This window comes from Penicillium canescens, assembly GCF_028828765.1.
Source record: "Penicillium canescens strain IBT 15451 chromosome Unknown utg000010l_segment0_segment0, whole genome shotgun sequence".
NCBI classification, from domain to species: domain Eukaryota; kingdom Fungi; phylum Ascomycota; class Eurotiomycetes; order Eurotiales; family Aspergillaceae; genus Penicillium; species Penicillium canescens.
Window position 1 is genome coordinate 1781084 of NW_026703972.1, and position 13446 is coordinate 1794529.

Below are 13446 nucleotides of genomic sequence, written 5' to 3' on the forward strand. Positions count from 1 at the left end.
GGAGGCCTGCATCGGCTATAAGAGCGCGAGCCATGGTGATTATCACCCCCCAGATCGCTCTGCGAAGCCGTTCTGCTCTGGAGTGCCCACAACACTATGTTCAATGATGAATCCTTCATTCAACAGAAAGTCCTCTACTGTGCGACCAGCAGATCGTTCGTTATCATATCGGAATGCACGTATGGGAAGATTCCACTGCTTCTTAGCTAGTGCAACAAACTGACTAACCGCGTCTTGGCAGCCATTCTTCTTCTCATGTGTATAGGCCGCGTGGAGACGAACACCTTCAAGGTAAAAGTGCGTCAACCAGCGGTCTCCGTTGTAGCCTGGGTCGATTTGAACAAGGTCGAAGTGGATACGTCCGTATTTTCCATACGGCGTGCCTGTTGCCCGCCGAGAGATCTGACGCTTAGCCTTGGTCAATTGACAGACCTCGCATCTCTCAGGGTTATCGTGTTGATTATCCTCGCATATTCCGTCGATTTTGACCCCATCAACCATCTCCGGTAGCTTCTCTAACTTTTGATCAAAGGCGTGGCCCAACCGACGATGCCAGCGCCTCGCTGAAGCCACTGAGAGGTGAGGCTTCTCCGAATGCCGTCCGGCAAAAGCTGATTGGCGGTTCGGGCTGTAGATGACTGTGTAGAGGCCGTGATATCTCTCGACCTCAAGAACAGCTTCATTGCCTTTGAAGACTGCTTTTTCATCAGATTTGAAGCAGAAGCCCTTGTCCTCGATTACAGAGAGTGAGATCAAGTTTGTATGGAAGCCGGGTGAGTACCACACGTCATCTAGGATGACAGGCACCGCAGCACCTGTATGAGGGTGTCTTCCGGTGATTCTGACTTGCCCATAGCCTATCATCGGTGTCTCGGTTTTACCCGTCTTAACAGTGCTTTTTCGCGGCGCATATGTCAAGAATTGCTCGCGATCGTTGCAGATGTGAACAGTGGATCCAGAATCCAGAATCCAGCTATCTTTGAGAAGGTCTTCGTCCATCGCTGATGATGCGATAGCTTGAGTATCATTGGCGAAGAACACTAGGGGCTGACCCTCTTGTGGAGCCGTACCGGCTAGGTGAGCTGATTCGGCCTTCTTCTGCTGTATTTTCACGATTTTCTCTTGATCTTGAGGACTCATCTGCTTGATGTTTTCAGATATCCGTTCAATAGTGCCCTCTTTCGGTTTCCATCCTTCTGGTCGAATAGATTCATTAAGATAGAAGCACTTAGAGAAGTGATGTTGGGGATGAGTGTTACCACACGGACATTTCTTCCGGTAGGTCTTCTCCACAGGCTTAGCCTCAGGTTCACCGTTCAAAGAAGCAAGAGCTATCTTTGGCTGCTTCCGTCCGCTAGAGATCGCTAGATCCCCCCGGCGGCTACGGTAGCTAGCAATAACCTCATGAAACGTGACAGATTTCTCTTGATCTGCGAGCCTTTCGCGCCAGGCTGTGCACCAAGTGTCATCAACTGATTGAATGGCGTCCAAGAAATCTCGAATCGCGAAGTGATCTCCGTTGGAGCAGTCGGGTATGCCTGCGATCTTGCCCTCTTCAAATAGGCTAACCCACTGAGTTAACCAGTGGTTAGTGTCGCCTTGAGGCTTCTGTCTAATCATTTCTCTCCAAGCTCGGCGAAGTTGTTGCTGGCGGCTTTGAGGCTTTGGTTTAAACGTTTCAGATAACTTTATTAGCTTCTTCCGCGGTGAGTCCTCTCCCACAACAAGATAGTGGTGTTCCGTAGCTAACGAGCGGGTGATGAGGTTATTCAACCGTGACATAGTCTTCAATAGCCTCTGCCGGCGCTGGTCGCGGCGATCATACGCTTGAACGGCGAACGTATATCTCTTGAGTTCGGCATCATCTAGCTCCATGATATCTCTCTCCCGTTGGCGGTTATCCCGTGGTATCGAGGGCTCTTCCTGAGCCTTAGGCACCTGCAGGACCTCGTCATCCGCCTTCTCCGGATCAAGGTAGTCCCATACATCTTCTGCAACAGCCGCTGACTTGATATGGCCTATCCAGACCCTCCACTGCGCTTCTGATTGAAGCTTTTGGTCAAGCGGGACCTGCATCAGATCTTCCCTCGTGATATCGGACATCTTCGCACAAGATGTAGCTCAGATACTCAGATTCTCCTCTTATGTCGATTCCAAAGGCGGCTTTTCTTTGGTGCGGATCTTCGTGCGCTGAACGTAAGAGCTCACAAGAGGTGACTGTCGTTCAGGGGTATCCGACCGAGCGCTTCAGGGGGTTCGTAGACTGCAAGATACAGTGCAAGGTCGTCTAATATCTCTCAGACAGTCTGGCAACCGGGCTCATAACTGTCAGGATGAGGAATTAATGTACTGGCTAGTACTGCACATGTCCAATAGAATCTGATGATTGATTGAAGGTGTGTAGATCGGTTCAGCGATCTCTGGAGTCTACTGTCCGTGCTCTGGCGTGTTATGACACCGTATCCGAATTTAGTCCGAATACCATACAAATACTAGGGGAAATTGGGTGAACGATGAACAAGCCTATCCCAAAAGGCCATAGCGGTATTTGACCGCTCCTTTAGTTTGTCAATAACTCCTAAGATTTAGTGATTTTTTGGTTGAAATTTCATGTTTTGAAACCGTATGTAAATCATTTTACCGATGGAATTTGAATAATAGAAGTCGTAACATCATTTCCGACCTTGGTTGTTAGCCAATTATTAAAGTAAAGTTGAGGTGTTGTAATGACATGGGAAATATATATTCTCACCCAAGTATCATGTCACACTTTTTCGGAACTTTCTTGAACTATTTTAAAGCAAAGCCTTCTAAAATCATTATATCCTTATGATTAGTTAGCTGATAAACTAAGGTACTTCATTTCTTCCTTTGTTTTTAATAAGTGATTCCTACCGAAATACCTATCTCTGTAGCCTACATAGCATACTTTGGATTAAAGAGTCAGGCAAATTCAAACATACTAAAAGGTTTTAGGAGGGCGGGGCGGGGCGGATCAGTCAGGATTTTCCCAGGGCGGATCAGGATCAATCCGTTAAGATCCGTTCTATTGTGGGCTCGTTTTGCTCTTAAAGCCAATCATATAGTAGGGCTGTAGGTCGCCTAGCCCATATTAGAATTGATATATCTACAATGTCGTTCAGCTCGCGCTCCTGGTCGCGTCTTTTAATTTCCCTTCTTTCTCGCTTCTTTCCTCCCTGTAAGTCTCCTTCTTTCTCTTTACTAAAGTTAGTAGTGATACTTATTCACTATGTCACAAAGTCAAGCCTCTCAGTTCTCGGATACCTACCCTTCCTCTATCTTTGAGGATAATCCTCTAGATAACCTTTCAGATATTCCTTCTGACGGAGCAATATATTTTACCCCTAGTGCTCTATCTCAGCAGACATCCACCCTTACACCTGACGGCGATTCCGCTCGACCATTAATAGTACCTCCTGTTCCACCGACTCTAGAACGTGTTGGGCCTACGACAAACCAGAAGCACTTTATACTCTGGACTGAGGAGATGAATGATGAATTCTGTGGGTGGTGGTTGATGACAGAGTATGGAAGTCAGATGAAAAGGAATATCTTCGAGAAACGACGCCAAGCGGACTGTTGGAAACACTTCTATCAGGTTGCTATGATTCAAAATGGGTCACCTAAGGTCATGTGCAAAGTATGCAGCCAGGTTATCATCCACCCCGCGGTCGGAAATCGTGGGACATCCTCCCTAAATAAGCATGTCCGGGAGGGTGTTAATTGCCGGAGATCGAAACCCTCACAGGATATTCGAAAGCTTCTTCAATCAGGGGTATGTTAGAACTTATTTTTATTATGCCTACTCCTCCTTGAACCTACAATTAACTTGTTTATCTTAGGTACTTAATGGCCCTCAGCCAGAGAAATTTACCCTCGAGGAGTTTGATGAGTGTGTGATATCTCTAATTACTGAGTTACGACTACCATTTCAGTTTGTTGAACATCCTCGGTTTCATAAACTAGTCAAACTGGCTAGTCTCGCCTCATCTCCGCCTCGGGTTTTGTCTGCATATCTAGTACGACAGAAGATCCAGGCGAAAGTGATAGAACGCCAAAAAGGCCTTCTACAGATGCTTCCGTCAGGTGCGAAGCTTTCTATTGCATTAGACTGCTGGACCTCGCCCTTCCGCCAAGCCTTTATGGCCATTACCGGATATTTTATCGATATAGACTGGCATTACCGTGAGATCTTGCTTGGATTTGAGCCACTTCATGGAAGCCATAAAGGGGCCGACCTTAGTGTTGTCCTCTTGGATCTTTTAAAAAAACATCACATCGAAGATCGGGTTTTAACAATGACCACTGACAATGCATCAAATAACACGACGCTCCATGATAGTATCATGAAAGCTCTTGATTCACTCGTGTTACCAGATGGTACCCCTATTGTTCGAATCCCGTGTATGGCACATGTTATTCAACTCAGTTTAAACGAGCTTCTCGGCAGGATGGAAGCAGCCCCAAAGAATGACCGAGAAGAAATGGAATGGACAGATTCTGAGTCCCGGGGTAAAGCTCATGGAGAGAAGAAAGATATCGTGCTTACCCTTAATAAGGTAAGAAATCCCCCCCCCCCCTCCTTCTTTCTTAGCTAATATTATACTAATATCAACCTAGGTTCGGCGACTAGCAGTCTGGGTTAATAGAAGCCCTCAGCGTAGAGAGCAATTCCTCGAGCTCCAGTCCAAAGAACCAAAGCTTGTTCTGATGCAGGACGTTAAAACCCGGTGGAATTCTACATTTCTGATGCTCCAGCGTGCCAAAAGACTACAGACTATCTGCGACAAGTATTGCTCTGAGTGTGGCCTCTCTGACCTTGTGCTCACTAAGGACGAATGGAAGCAGATTGACTATCTTCTTTCTATCACACAACCCTTCTTCAACTTCACAAGTGTTCTCTCAAAGACTAAGGATGTCACTATCCATATAGTCTTTAGTATCTACAATCAGCTATTCGATCATCTCGAGAGGTCTAGGGACCAGCTTAGACGAAAGAAAGCAAGATGGCAGATAATAATGCGAACCGCTCTCGAATATGCAACACAGAAGCTAAGAGACTATTATGCCGAGACCGACAAGGCCTATGGTGATCTCTATGCGATTGCGACTATCATGGCACCCCAGAACAAGCTTGAATACTTCTCTGGGAAGGACTGGAATGGGCCTTATCGCAAACAATACCGCGAGAGTCTTGAAAAATACCTTGAGCCATACAAGAAGCGTTACTTTGAAACTCGGCCAGCGTTGCATGGAGTTTCTTCTATAGAGCAGTTCTCTATAGTTGATCAGATAGGTGACAGGCAGAAAGCCCAGGGGTGTGAGATCAACCAAGACGATGAGCTTACACAATATCTTGGAAGTAGTAAGTGAATCATTACTAAATACCTTTTATTATCTCTTACTAATCCTTTACTAGGTACTCGCAAGATTAATCCATGTGTCTTTTGGAAGTGTAATCAGTATGAGTTCCCAGTTCTTGCGAGCCTTGCACGCGATGTTCTTTCTATTCCTGCGACTGGTTCTGGTGTTGAACGACTCTTCAATACTGCTCGTGATATCTGTCATTACCGCCGAGGGTCTCTTAAACCGACAACTATCCAGGATCTTATGATGTATTTATGTACATCGAGGTTTGACATTGAAAGTGATCAGCATACTTTGATAGAGGAGTATCTTACAGCACAGGAGATACAAGCAGTGAAGGAGAAAAGGAAGAGCGAAAGGCTAGATGATGATATGTTTGATCTAATCAGTGATACTGAAGAAGATTTCTCAGCTAAGGCTCAACCATCGCAGGGCCCGAGCAGGGTTGCGCTTGGTAAAAGACCTCTTAGAGATATCAGAGATACACCTCTGATTGAACTCGGAGACGAGGATGAAGAAGTCCAAGAGGATGAGATCCCGCTACCTGATAATTCAAATCTGCAGGATGCAAGTGGTACTCAGAGGCGTACATCAGGGCGGGTTCCAAAGCGTTCAAAGCGGGATGATGGTGAATGGGAGTACTTAAAGCCCTAGATTTAATAGAATTAGAGAGTTCCAAATCAATTTCTATTTCATTAGTATACTTTTTTGATTAATCTGTAAGCCAAATACTTAAAAATACAGCCCAAATCTACATAAAATATGCATATCACAGGGTTTCTTATGTTTGTCCTTTTTGTTAATCCGGCGGATCAATCCGCCCCGTACAGGGCGGATCAAAGATTTATAGAACCGCCCCGCGGATCGAAGAACTAGATCCGGATCCGCCCCAAAGGCGGATCGGGGCGGATCCGGATACAGATCAGAACGGATCCTTTCGAGGTCTAATTACACCTCACCTCTCTCACTATACTTTACCTACCTATCTATTAAATCTCACCCTCTTACTATTAAAACCCTACCCCCTATATCTTTTAAAACCCTCACCCCTTTTAGTAATACTAACCCTTACCCTTCTCACTAATATAACCCTTACCCCTCTCACTAATATAACCCTTACCCCTTACACTAATACTAACCCTCACCCGTTTATTACTATAATACTAGCTAATATATCTTATCTCTCTACCTATACTTTCTAACGGACCTCGCAATTCATGGCTTTGCTGACTACTCCTATTACACCTATCCTAAAATGGCCCATTTCTGTAACGGGCCAGGGCCCGTATACATCACGTGCTGACCACGTGACTAGGCATGTTTACACCGCTGCACGGCCACGTAGATCTTCCTTTCCTTAAGCTTTTGATAGACAGCATGACGGCTTAGCTAGTTTGAATCAAGACTTGCTTCGACCCTTCACATATCAAAAGCTTCTTATCCACCCAACGAGACCGACGAACGAACGAGCGCGTGTCACTGAGAACCGCTACCAACGAACGAAAAAGAGCGTGTGCTACTGAGTGCCGCTATAGCGATCAACGAGCGAAACCATAGCGTAACAGCAACGAGACGTAGACGAAACGATGGCGGGAGGCAGCGAATCATCAAGCCCCCCGAATTGGGCTCAGTCCCTAATGCAACAAATTGCCCAAAACCATGCAAGGCAAGAAAACGTGATTCAAGCACAAGAAAACGCGATCCAAGCACAAGACGAACGAATTGATAGACTGGAGGCTTTGTTACGGAGTACCATTACACCTAGCGAACCTACCCCTACTCTCCAGCGAACCACGAGTGAAACGATAGAACCTACGAAAAGGTCCGATCAACAAACTGGAGTTATAGCTCACCCTCCGAGAGCTCGCCTCCCAGACCCTTCAATGTTTGCTGGTAGCACTACCGAATGGCCTACCTGGCGGATTACAATGGAAAATAAGCTAAGCGTGGACGGTCTTGCTATCGGTAACGATCAGGACCAATTCGCGTATGTCTTCTCCCGCTTGGAGAAACTCGCGTGGAAAAACACCGGAACGTACGTGAAACTACGGCGAAACGACGGCACTGCGAAGGAGCTCTTAGACCACCTAGAGCAGATATACGGAGACCCGAACTCGCAAGCTAGAGCAGCGAGGCGCCTCCACCAGATACGGCAACGCGAAGACCAACCTTTCTCAAAATTCCTTCCTCAACTAGAAAAGGAATTCGCGGACGCTGGCGCACTCGAGTGGCATGATGAAGCAAAGCGACAAATCTTACTAGGTTCGTTAAATCGAACTATGACCAATTCGCTAATGAATCGCGGCATTCCCGCTACCTTTATGGGACTGATCTCCCGCCTACACGAGATCAGCACCGATAGGGACGCCCTCGATATCAATCGACCCCAGAGAGGTAGACATGCTGGTGACATAACGCACGATCCTATGGATTGGACACCTACTCGGACTACCGTGAATAACGTCTATCAGCGGGCAAGTCAGCCACGAAACGCTAGCGAAGACCAACAGCTAGCGGGAAAACGAGCGAAATGGGTCTCTCCGGACGTACTCGAATGCCGGCGGAGAGAAGGCCGATGTTTCCGCTGCGGAAGGGATGGATGTAGCATCCGTCAATGCCCTCTATTACCCGCGAAGCCACCACAGCAAGCACTTCAACGCCCTCGTGTCACTACCGCAGCGGTAGAGGAAAGCAACCAAAATGCTAGTGTCTCGACACTAAAGAAGAAAACAAGTTGGAGAAGCAAATCACTAAGAGCGGCTACTCCATCACACGACGAAGAGAGTTCGGAAAACGAGTAGCTCCTGTTATCAGTCGCAAACAGGAGCGAAACGGAGTGAAAAAGCTGTGTGAACAAGAGAATAAGCCTTTCAAAGTTGATGTACAATTAAACGAAATTCAGTCAACGCAAGCACTAGTTGATAGTGGCTGTCTTTGCTACGCCACTGTTAGTCATTCTCTTGTCGAAAGCTTTGATCTCCCGCGCATTCGTATACCTACTCGAACGTTAGACGGTGTAGTGGGGAACCAGGGACGAATCGAGTATGTGACGTACTTTGACGCCGATATCCATGGTCACAGACAAGGACGAGTCTATGCGTATGTTATCTACGGACAACTCGACGCAATGATTCTCGGAAACCCATGGTTAATCGAGGTGAAAGGTGTCTATTCGCCAGCGAAAGGCTATCTTGACATTCGAGACAAGGAGGACAGAACGACCCGGTGCTGGAATCGAGCGAACCCCTCGATCGCACCTCCAGGAATGAAACCTCTTCGAGTGACGAACATCTCAGCATCCCAGCTCTACCAGATCATCGACAACGAAACGCAACCAGAACGCTTACGAATCGGCAAAGTAACTCTGGCTGATATCGAGAAAGCTTTACAGACGAAAGACCCAGTCGACCCGAAAACGCGACTCCCTAAGCAGTACTGGCCTTGGTTAGACGTGTTTAGTCAACAGCTAGCGGACCAACTTCCTCCTCATCGAGTAAGAATCGATCATCGTATACCGCTACGAAAAGACGCGTCAGGCAACGAAGTTCCCCCGCCCTATGGGCCCCTTTACGGCATGAATCGAGAAGAGCTACTAGTGTTACGAAAGACCTTGACAGAGTTACTCGATAAGAACTTTATTCGAGTTAGCAAGTCGCCTGCCGCTTCGCCAGTGTTACTCGTCCGAAAACCTGGTGGAGGAATACGTTTTTGTGTAGACTACCGAGGTCTTAACGAACTCACGATTAAGGACCGATACCCATTACCCTTGATCAAGGAAACCTTACGGAATATGGCCAGCGCTCGCTGGTTCACGAAACTCGATATTATTGCCGCTTTCCATAAAATCCGTGTACAATCTGGCGAAGAATGGAAAACGGCCTTTCGAACACGATACGGTCTTTACGAGTGGAACGTAACACCCTTCGGTCTTACTGGCGCTCCCGCAACCTTCCAACGGTATATCAACCAAGTGCTACAAGAACACCTCGATGATTTTGTGTCCGCATACGTAGATGATATCATCATCTACTCTAGCGATTCGCTAGCGGATCACCAACGAAAGGTCAGCGAAGTATTAGGAAAACTGCGGGATGCCGGACTTCAATGCGACATTAAGAAGTCCGAATTCGAACGCGACTCTGTGAAATACCTTGGTTTTATCATCCGCGCTGGGCAGGGTGTCTGTGTTGACCCAAAGAAGGTGGACGCAATTCGATCATGGGAAGTGCCTAAATCAGTAAAAGACGTACGGAGTTTCATTGGATTCGCCAACTTTTACCGCTCGTTTATACCGCGTTTCGCTGACTATGCGAAACCTTTAATCGAGTTAACGCGAAAAGAAGCCTTATTCACGTGGAACGACGCCTGCCAACGAGCATTCACAGAATTGAAGGAAAAGTTTATCGATGCACCGATACTAGCTCATTTCGAAGAAGGCCGAGAAACAATTGTGGAAGCAGACGCGTCCGGCTGGGCTACTGGAGCAGTCCTATCCCAAGTCTCCGATGATGGTTCTTTACGACCTGTCGCTTACCTATCTCAAAAACTGAATCCGGCGGAATCGAACTACGAGATACACGACAAGGAACTACTAGCGATTATACGCGCACTTCGTGAATGGCGGCCTGAACTCAAAATGGTACCGAAATTCAAGATTCTCACAGACCATAAGAACCTTCGATATTTCGCAAAAGCGAGGCACCTAAACGAACGGCAAATGCGTTGGTCAGACCTACTCTCAGAGTTCGATTTCGACCTACAGTACCGTCCTGGAAAGCTAGCTTCTAGACCGGACGCCCTTTCAAGACGAACCCAGGATGCTCCTCAGGGAAACGCTGACGAAAGGATATCGAATCGCTTCCGATATATGTTCGAGAAAGTGAACGTGGATACGGGCCAGACCGTGGAAACTCCCCAAGAAAACGCCGACGAAACGACATCGAACCACCCGCGGTCTATACACGAAAAGGTGAACGTGAACACTGAACGGGTCCAAGTAGACGACTCCACTTTAGACTTCGAGACCCCAGTCCCTCTATTCGAGGAGCCCACACTACAATCTCTCTGGGAAACGAGCCGAAAGTCCGACCAAGTGTACCGTACGATCTCTCAAGCGCTGAAGGACGGAGAGCGACGAATCGCAGCCGAAATAGACGTTAAAATAAGCCTCGCCGAATGCCAGTTGAACGAACAAGGACTTCTTTGCTTCCGTGACCGTATCTGGATCCCAGATAACGAACCCTTACGGACTGGAGTGATACAACGTGTCCATGACTCTCATATTACGGGTCACCCAGGTCGAGACGCCACCTATGCGATACTGTCTCGCCGGTTTTTCTGGCCCGGTGCGGCGAAGGACGTACGAAGATTCCTCCGAAATTGTACAGTTTGCGGAAGAAGCACGATTTGGCGTGACACTAAGCAGGGCCTGCTTAAACCACTTCCAATACCTGACCGAATATGGGCCGAGATCTCAATGGACTTTATTACCGACCTACCACCCTCGGGGCATGAAGGCGCTACGAATTGCCTAGTAGTCACGGACAGACTCACTAAGAGCGTTATCACCGTAGCTATAAAGTCGATTACAGCGGACGCCCTAGCGGACGTATTCCTAATACATTTCTACATGTATCATGGACTACCGGTAGCTATCAAGAGTGATCGAGGCTCACAATTCGTGAGTGGGTTCTGGGAACGCGTATGCGAAAGGCTAGGGATTCAACGCCGATTATCCACTGCCTTTCACCCTCAATCAGACGGATCTACAGAGCGAGCGAATCAAGAAGTCGAACGAATCCTACGGATATTCGCCTCTTACGCACAAACGGACTGGAAAAGTCTATTGCCTATTGTTACGGGAGCGATAAACAACCGAGAAGCAGCGTCGACAGGACTTTCACCTTTCTTCTTCACACACGGCTATCATATCGAGCCGATTGGGTTGCTTGAACAAGGAAACGTACAAGAAGCAGCGAGTGGACCGGAAAACGCTGGCGAAAAGTTCGTGAACCGCCTACGAGAAGCCACCGAATGGGCACAAGCAGCAATCGCAAACGCACAAGAGAAGCAACAGAATCAGTCGAACCGGACAAGGCAAGCTGCACCAGTCTACCGTACGGGCGATAAAGTATGGTTGAACCTCCGGAACGTCCGCTCGCAGAGACTATCGAAGAAGCTCGACTGGTTACATGCGCGCTATACAGTGCTAGAAGTCCCGACACCACACACAGTTAAACTCGACGTCCCGTCCGGTATACACCCAGTCTTCCATGTCGAACTCGTTAGGCCAGCCGCGACGGATCCGCTACACTCTCAATTCGTAGACGATTCACAGCCGCCACCGATACAAGTCGGTAACGAACTCGAATACCAGGTCGAGGAAGTTATAGCAGCAAGAACGAGGAAGATTGGTAGAGGGCGACGTCGCGAAGTGTTAGTGAAGTGGCTTGGCTACGCGGAGTTAACATGGGAACCTGTGAAGAACTTGCAAGACTGCTCCGCATTAGAAGCGTTTGAGGAGCGGTTCGGTGACGTTTCGACACACGATAGACCAATCTCCGACTCAACGCACGTTAACTCACTCTTAATGGGTGACGGAGGGGAGGGGGGGTACTGTAACGGGCCAGGGCCCGTATACATCACGTGCTGACCACGTGACTAGGCATGTTTACACCGCTGCACGGCCACGTAGATCTTCCTTTCCTTAAGCTTTTGATAGACAGCATGACGGCTTAGCTAGTTTGAATCAAGACTTGCTTCGACCCTTCACAGCCAGAGCAAGCAGTTTTAGCACAAGGATCCTATGAGGCAGGGCTAGCTCCGGCACCTTCTCAGCCGCGTACGAGGGCAAAAACGAAGTGTAGTGTATGTGGAATTCAGGGTCATAGAATAACTACATGTCCTAATAGACCTCGAGTTTAGCTTATCGAATTTTAATGGCGTTTTGGTTAAGATAAATGCATTTAAAATAATTAGATAGCGGTGGGGTGGCGGCTCGCTTGGGGTGGCGGCTCGCTTGGCAAACACGTTAATACAAACCTGGAGGTACTACATATGTAATATGTGTATAAAAAATTACATGTGTGTAGAACTGACAGGTGTACGCCGGAACAACTCCAGAAATAGGCTAGTGTATATTGGCATCGGCGCTAGAGATTTGTCAGCGCAGGGAGTGGTTATTTACCACTAGCATGCGATTGGTTGCCCAGGAACCCACCTTTCTTTGTGTTTTGTATAGTAATTTGGTTGAATTCGCAATCTCGGTGTTATAACCACCGAGTATCACCACATTCCGGGGGTATTTCAACCTGCCCTCGACCGCACGCTTTCTGTTCAATCAATCATTTTTTCATCTTGAATTGGTTCCGCTTGATCTCATTCGTCAAATATGCATACTAGTCCATACACTTTTAGCTTGAACTGATAAGATTCAGTGGAAGAGTGAAAGTGGTCACACCGGTTTCGGGACGTACTGTAACGCTAATCCGTAATGGGAAATATGGGATCTAGCGTTAAGTAATGCCGATTATCATTCTCTAAAATCTCAATCCTTATACACTTTTAAGGTTATAAAGCAATCAATATATCCCGGCTAACTACCATGCATATTGTGTTCATTTCATCATCATAATCCAATGCCCTAGATATCTCATACATCAGATGATAATTGTAGACTAGGGCTGTAAAATACTGATTACCACGGATTTGTACGCCAAGGGCTGAGTATGTTGAGAGAGAAGATACACAGAGTGATACGCTCTTGACAGCTAGGAATACGTTTTTTGACAGCTAGGAATAAGATAAATTGGCGATTGGTAGTTGGGATAACTTCTGGGTGGAATAATATTTTATAGCCTTCTTTAGAATTACTATATCTAATACAAATACAGTTGGACTTCGTCCTCCTGCCTAATATACGGATGTATCCGATCATGGCAGGATTTTGCAGGAGTCCTCAATTATAGTCTCAAGCTATCACCTTCATCCGTCAGACCACTAGCACCCTCATATTGCGGTTCCGCCGTGAACGTCGTGTTGTTCCCTAGCTCAACCCCC

General features: G+C 47.2%; 1 protein-coding gene across 1 annotated transcript; it reads left to right on the forward strand.

The window, feature by feature from the left end:
* Positions 1–7271: 7271 nt before the first annotated feature.
* On the forward strand, positions 7272–8073 carry N7446_012372 (retrotransposon gag protein; the record flags this gene model as incomplete). Its single annotated transcript, XM_058521114.1, has 2 exons — positions 7272–7850; positions 7903–8073. 2 exons carry the CDS (start codon positions 7272–7274, stop codon positions 8071–8073), a joined length of 750 nt encoding a protein of 249 aa, XP_058366480.1.
* Positions 8074–13446: the final 5373 nt, after the last annotated feature.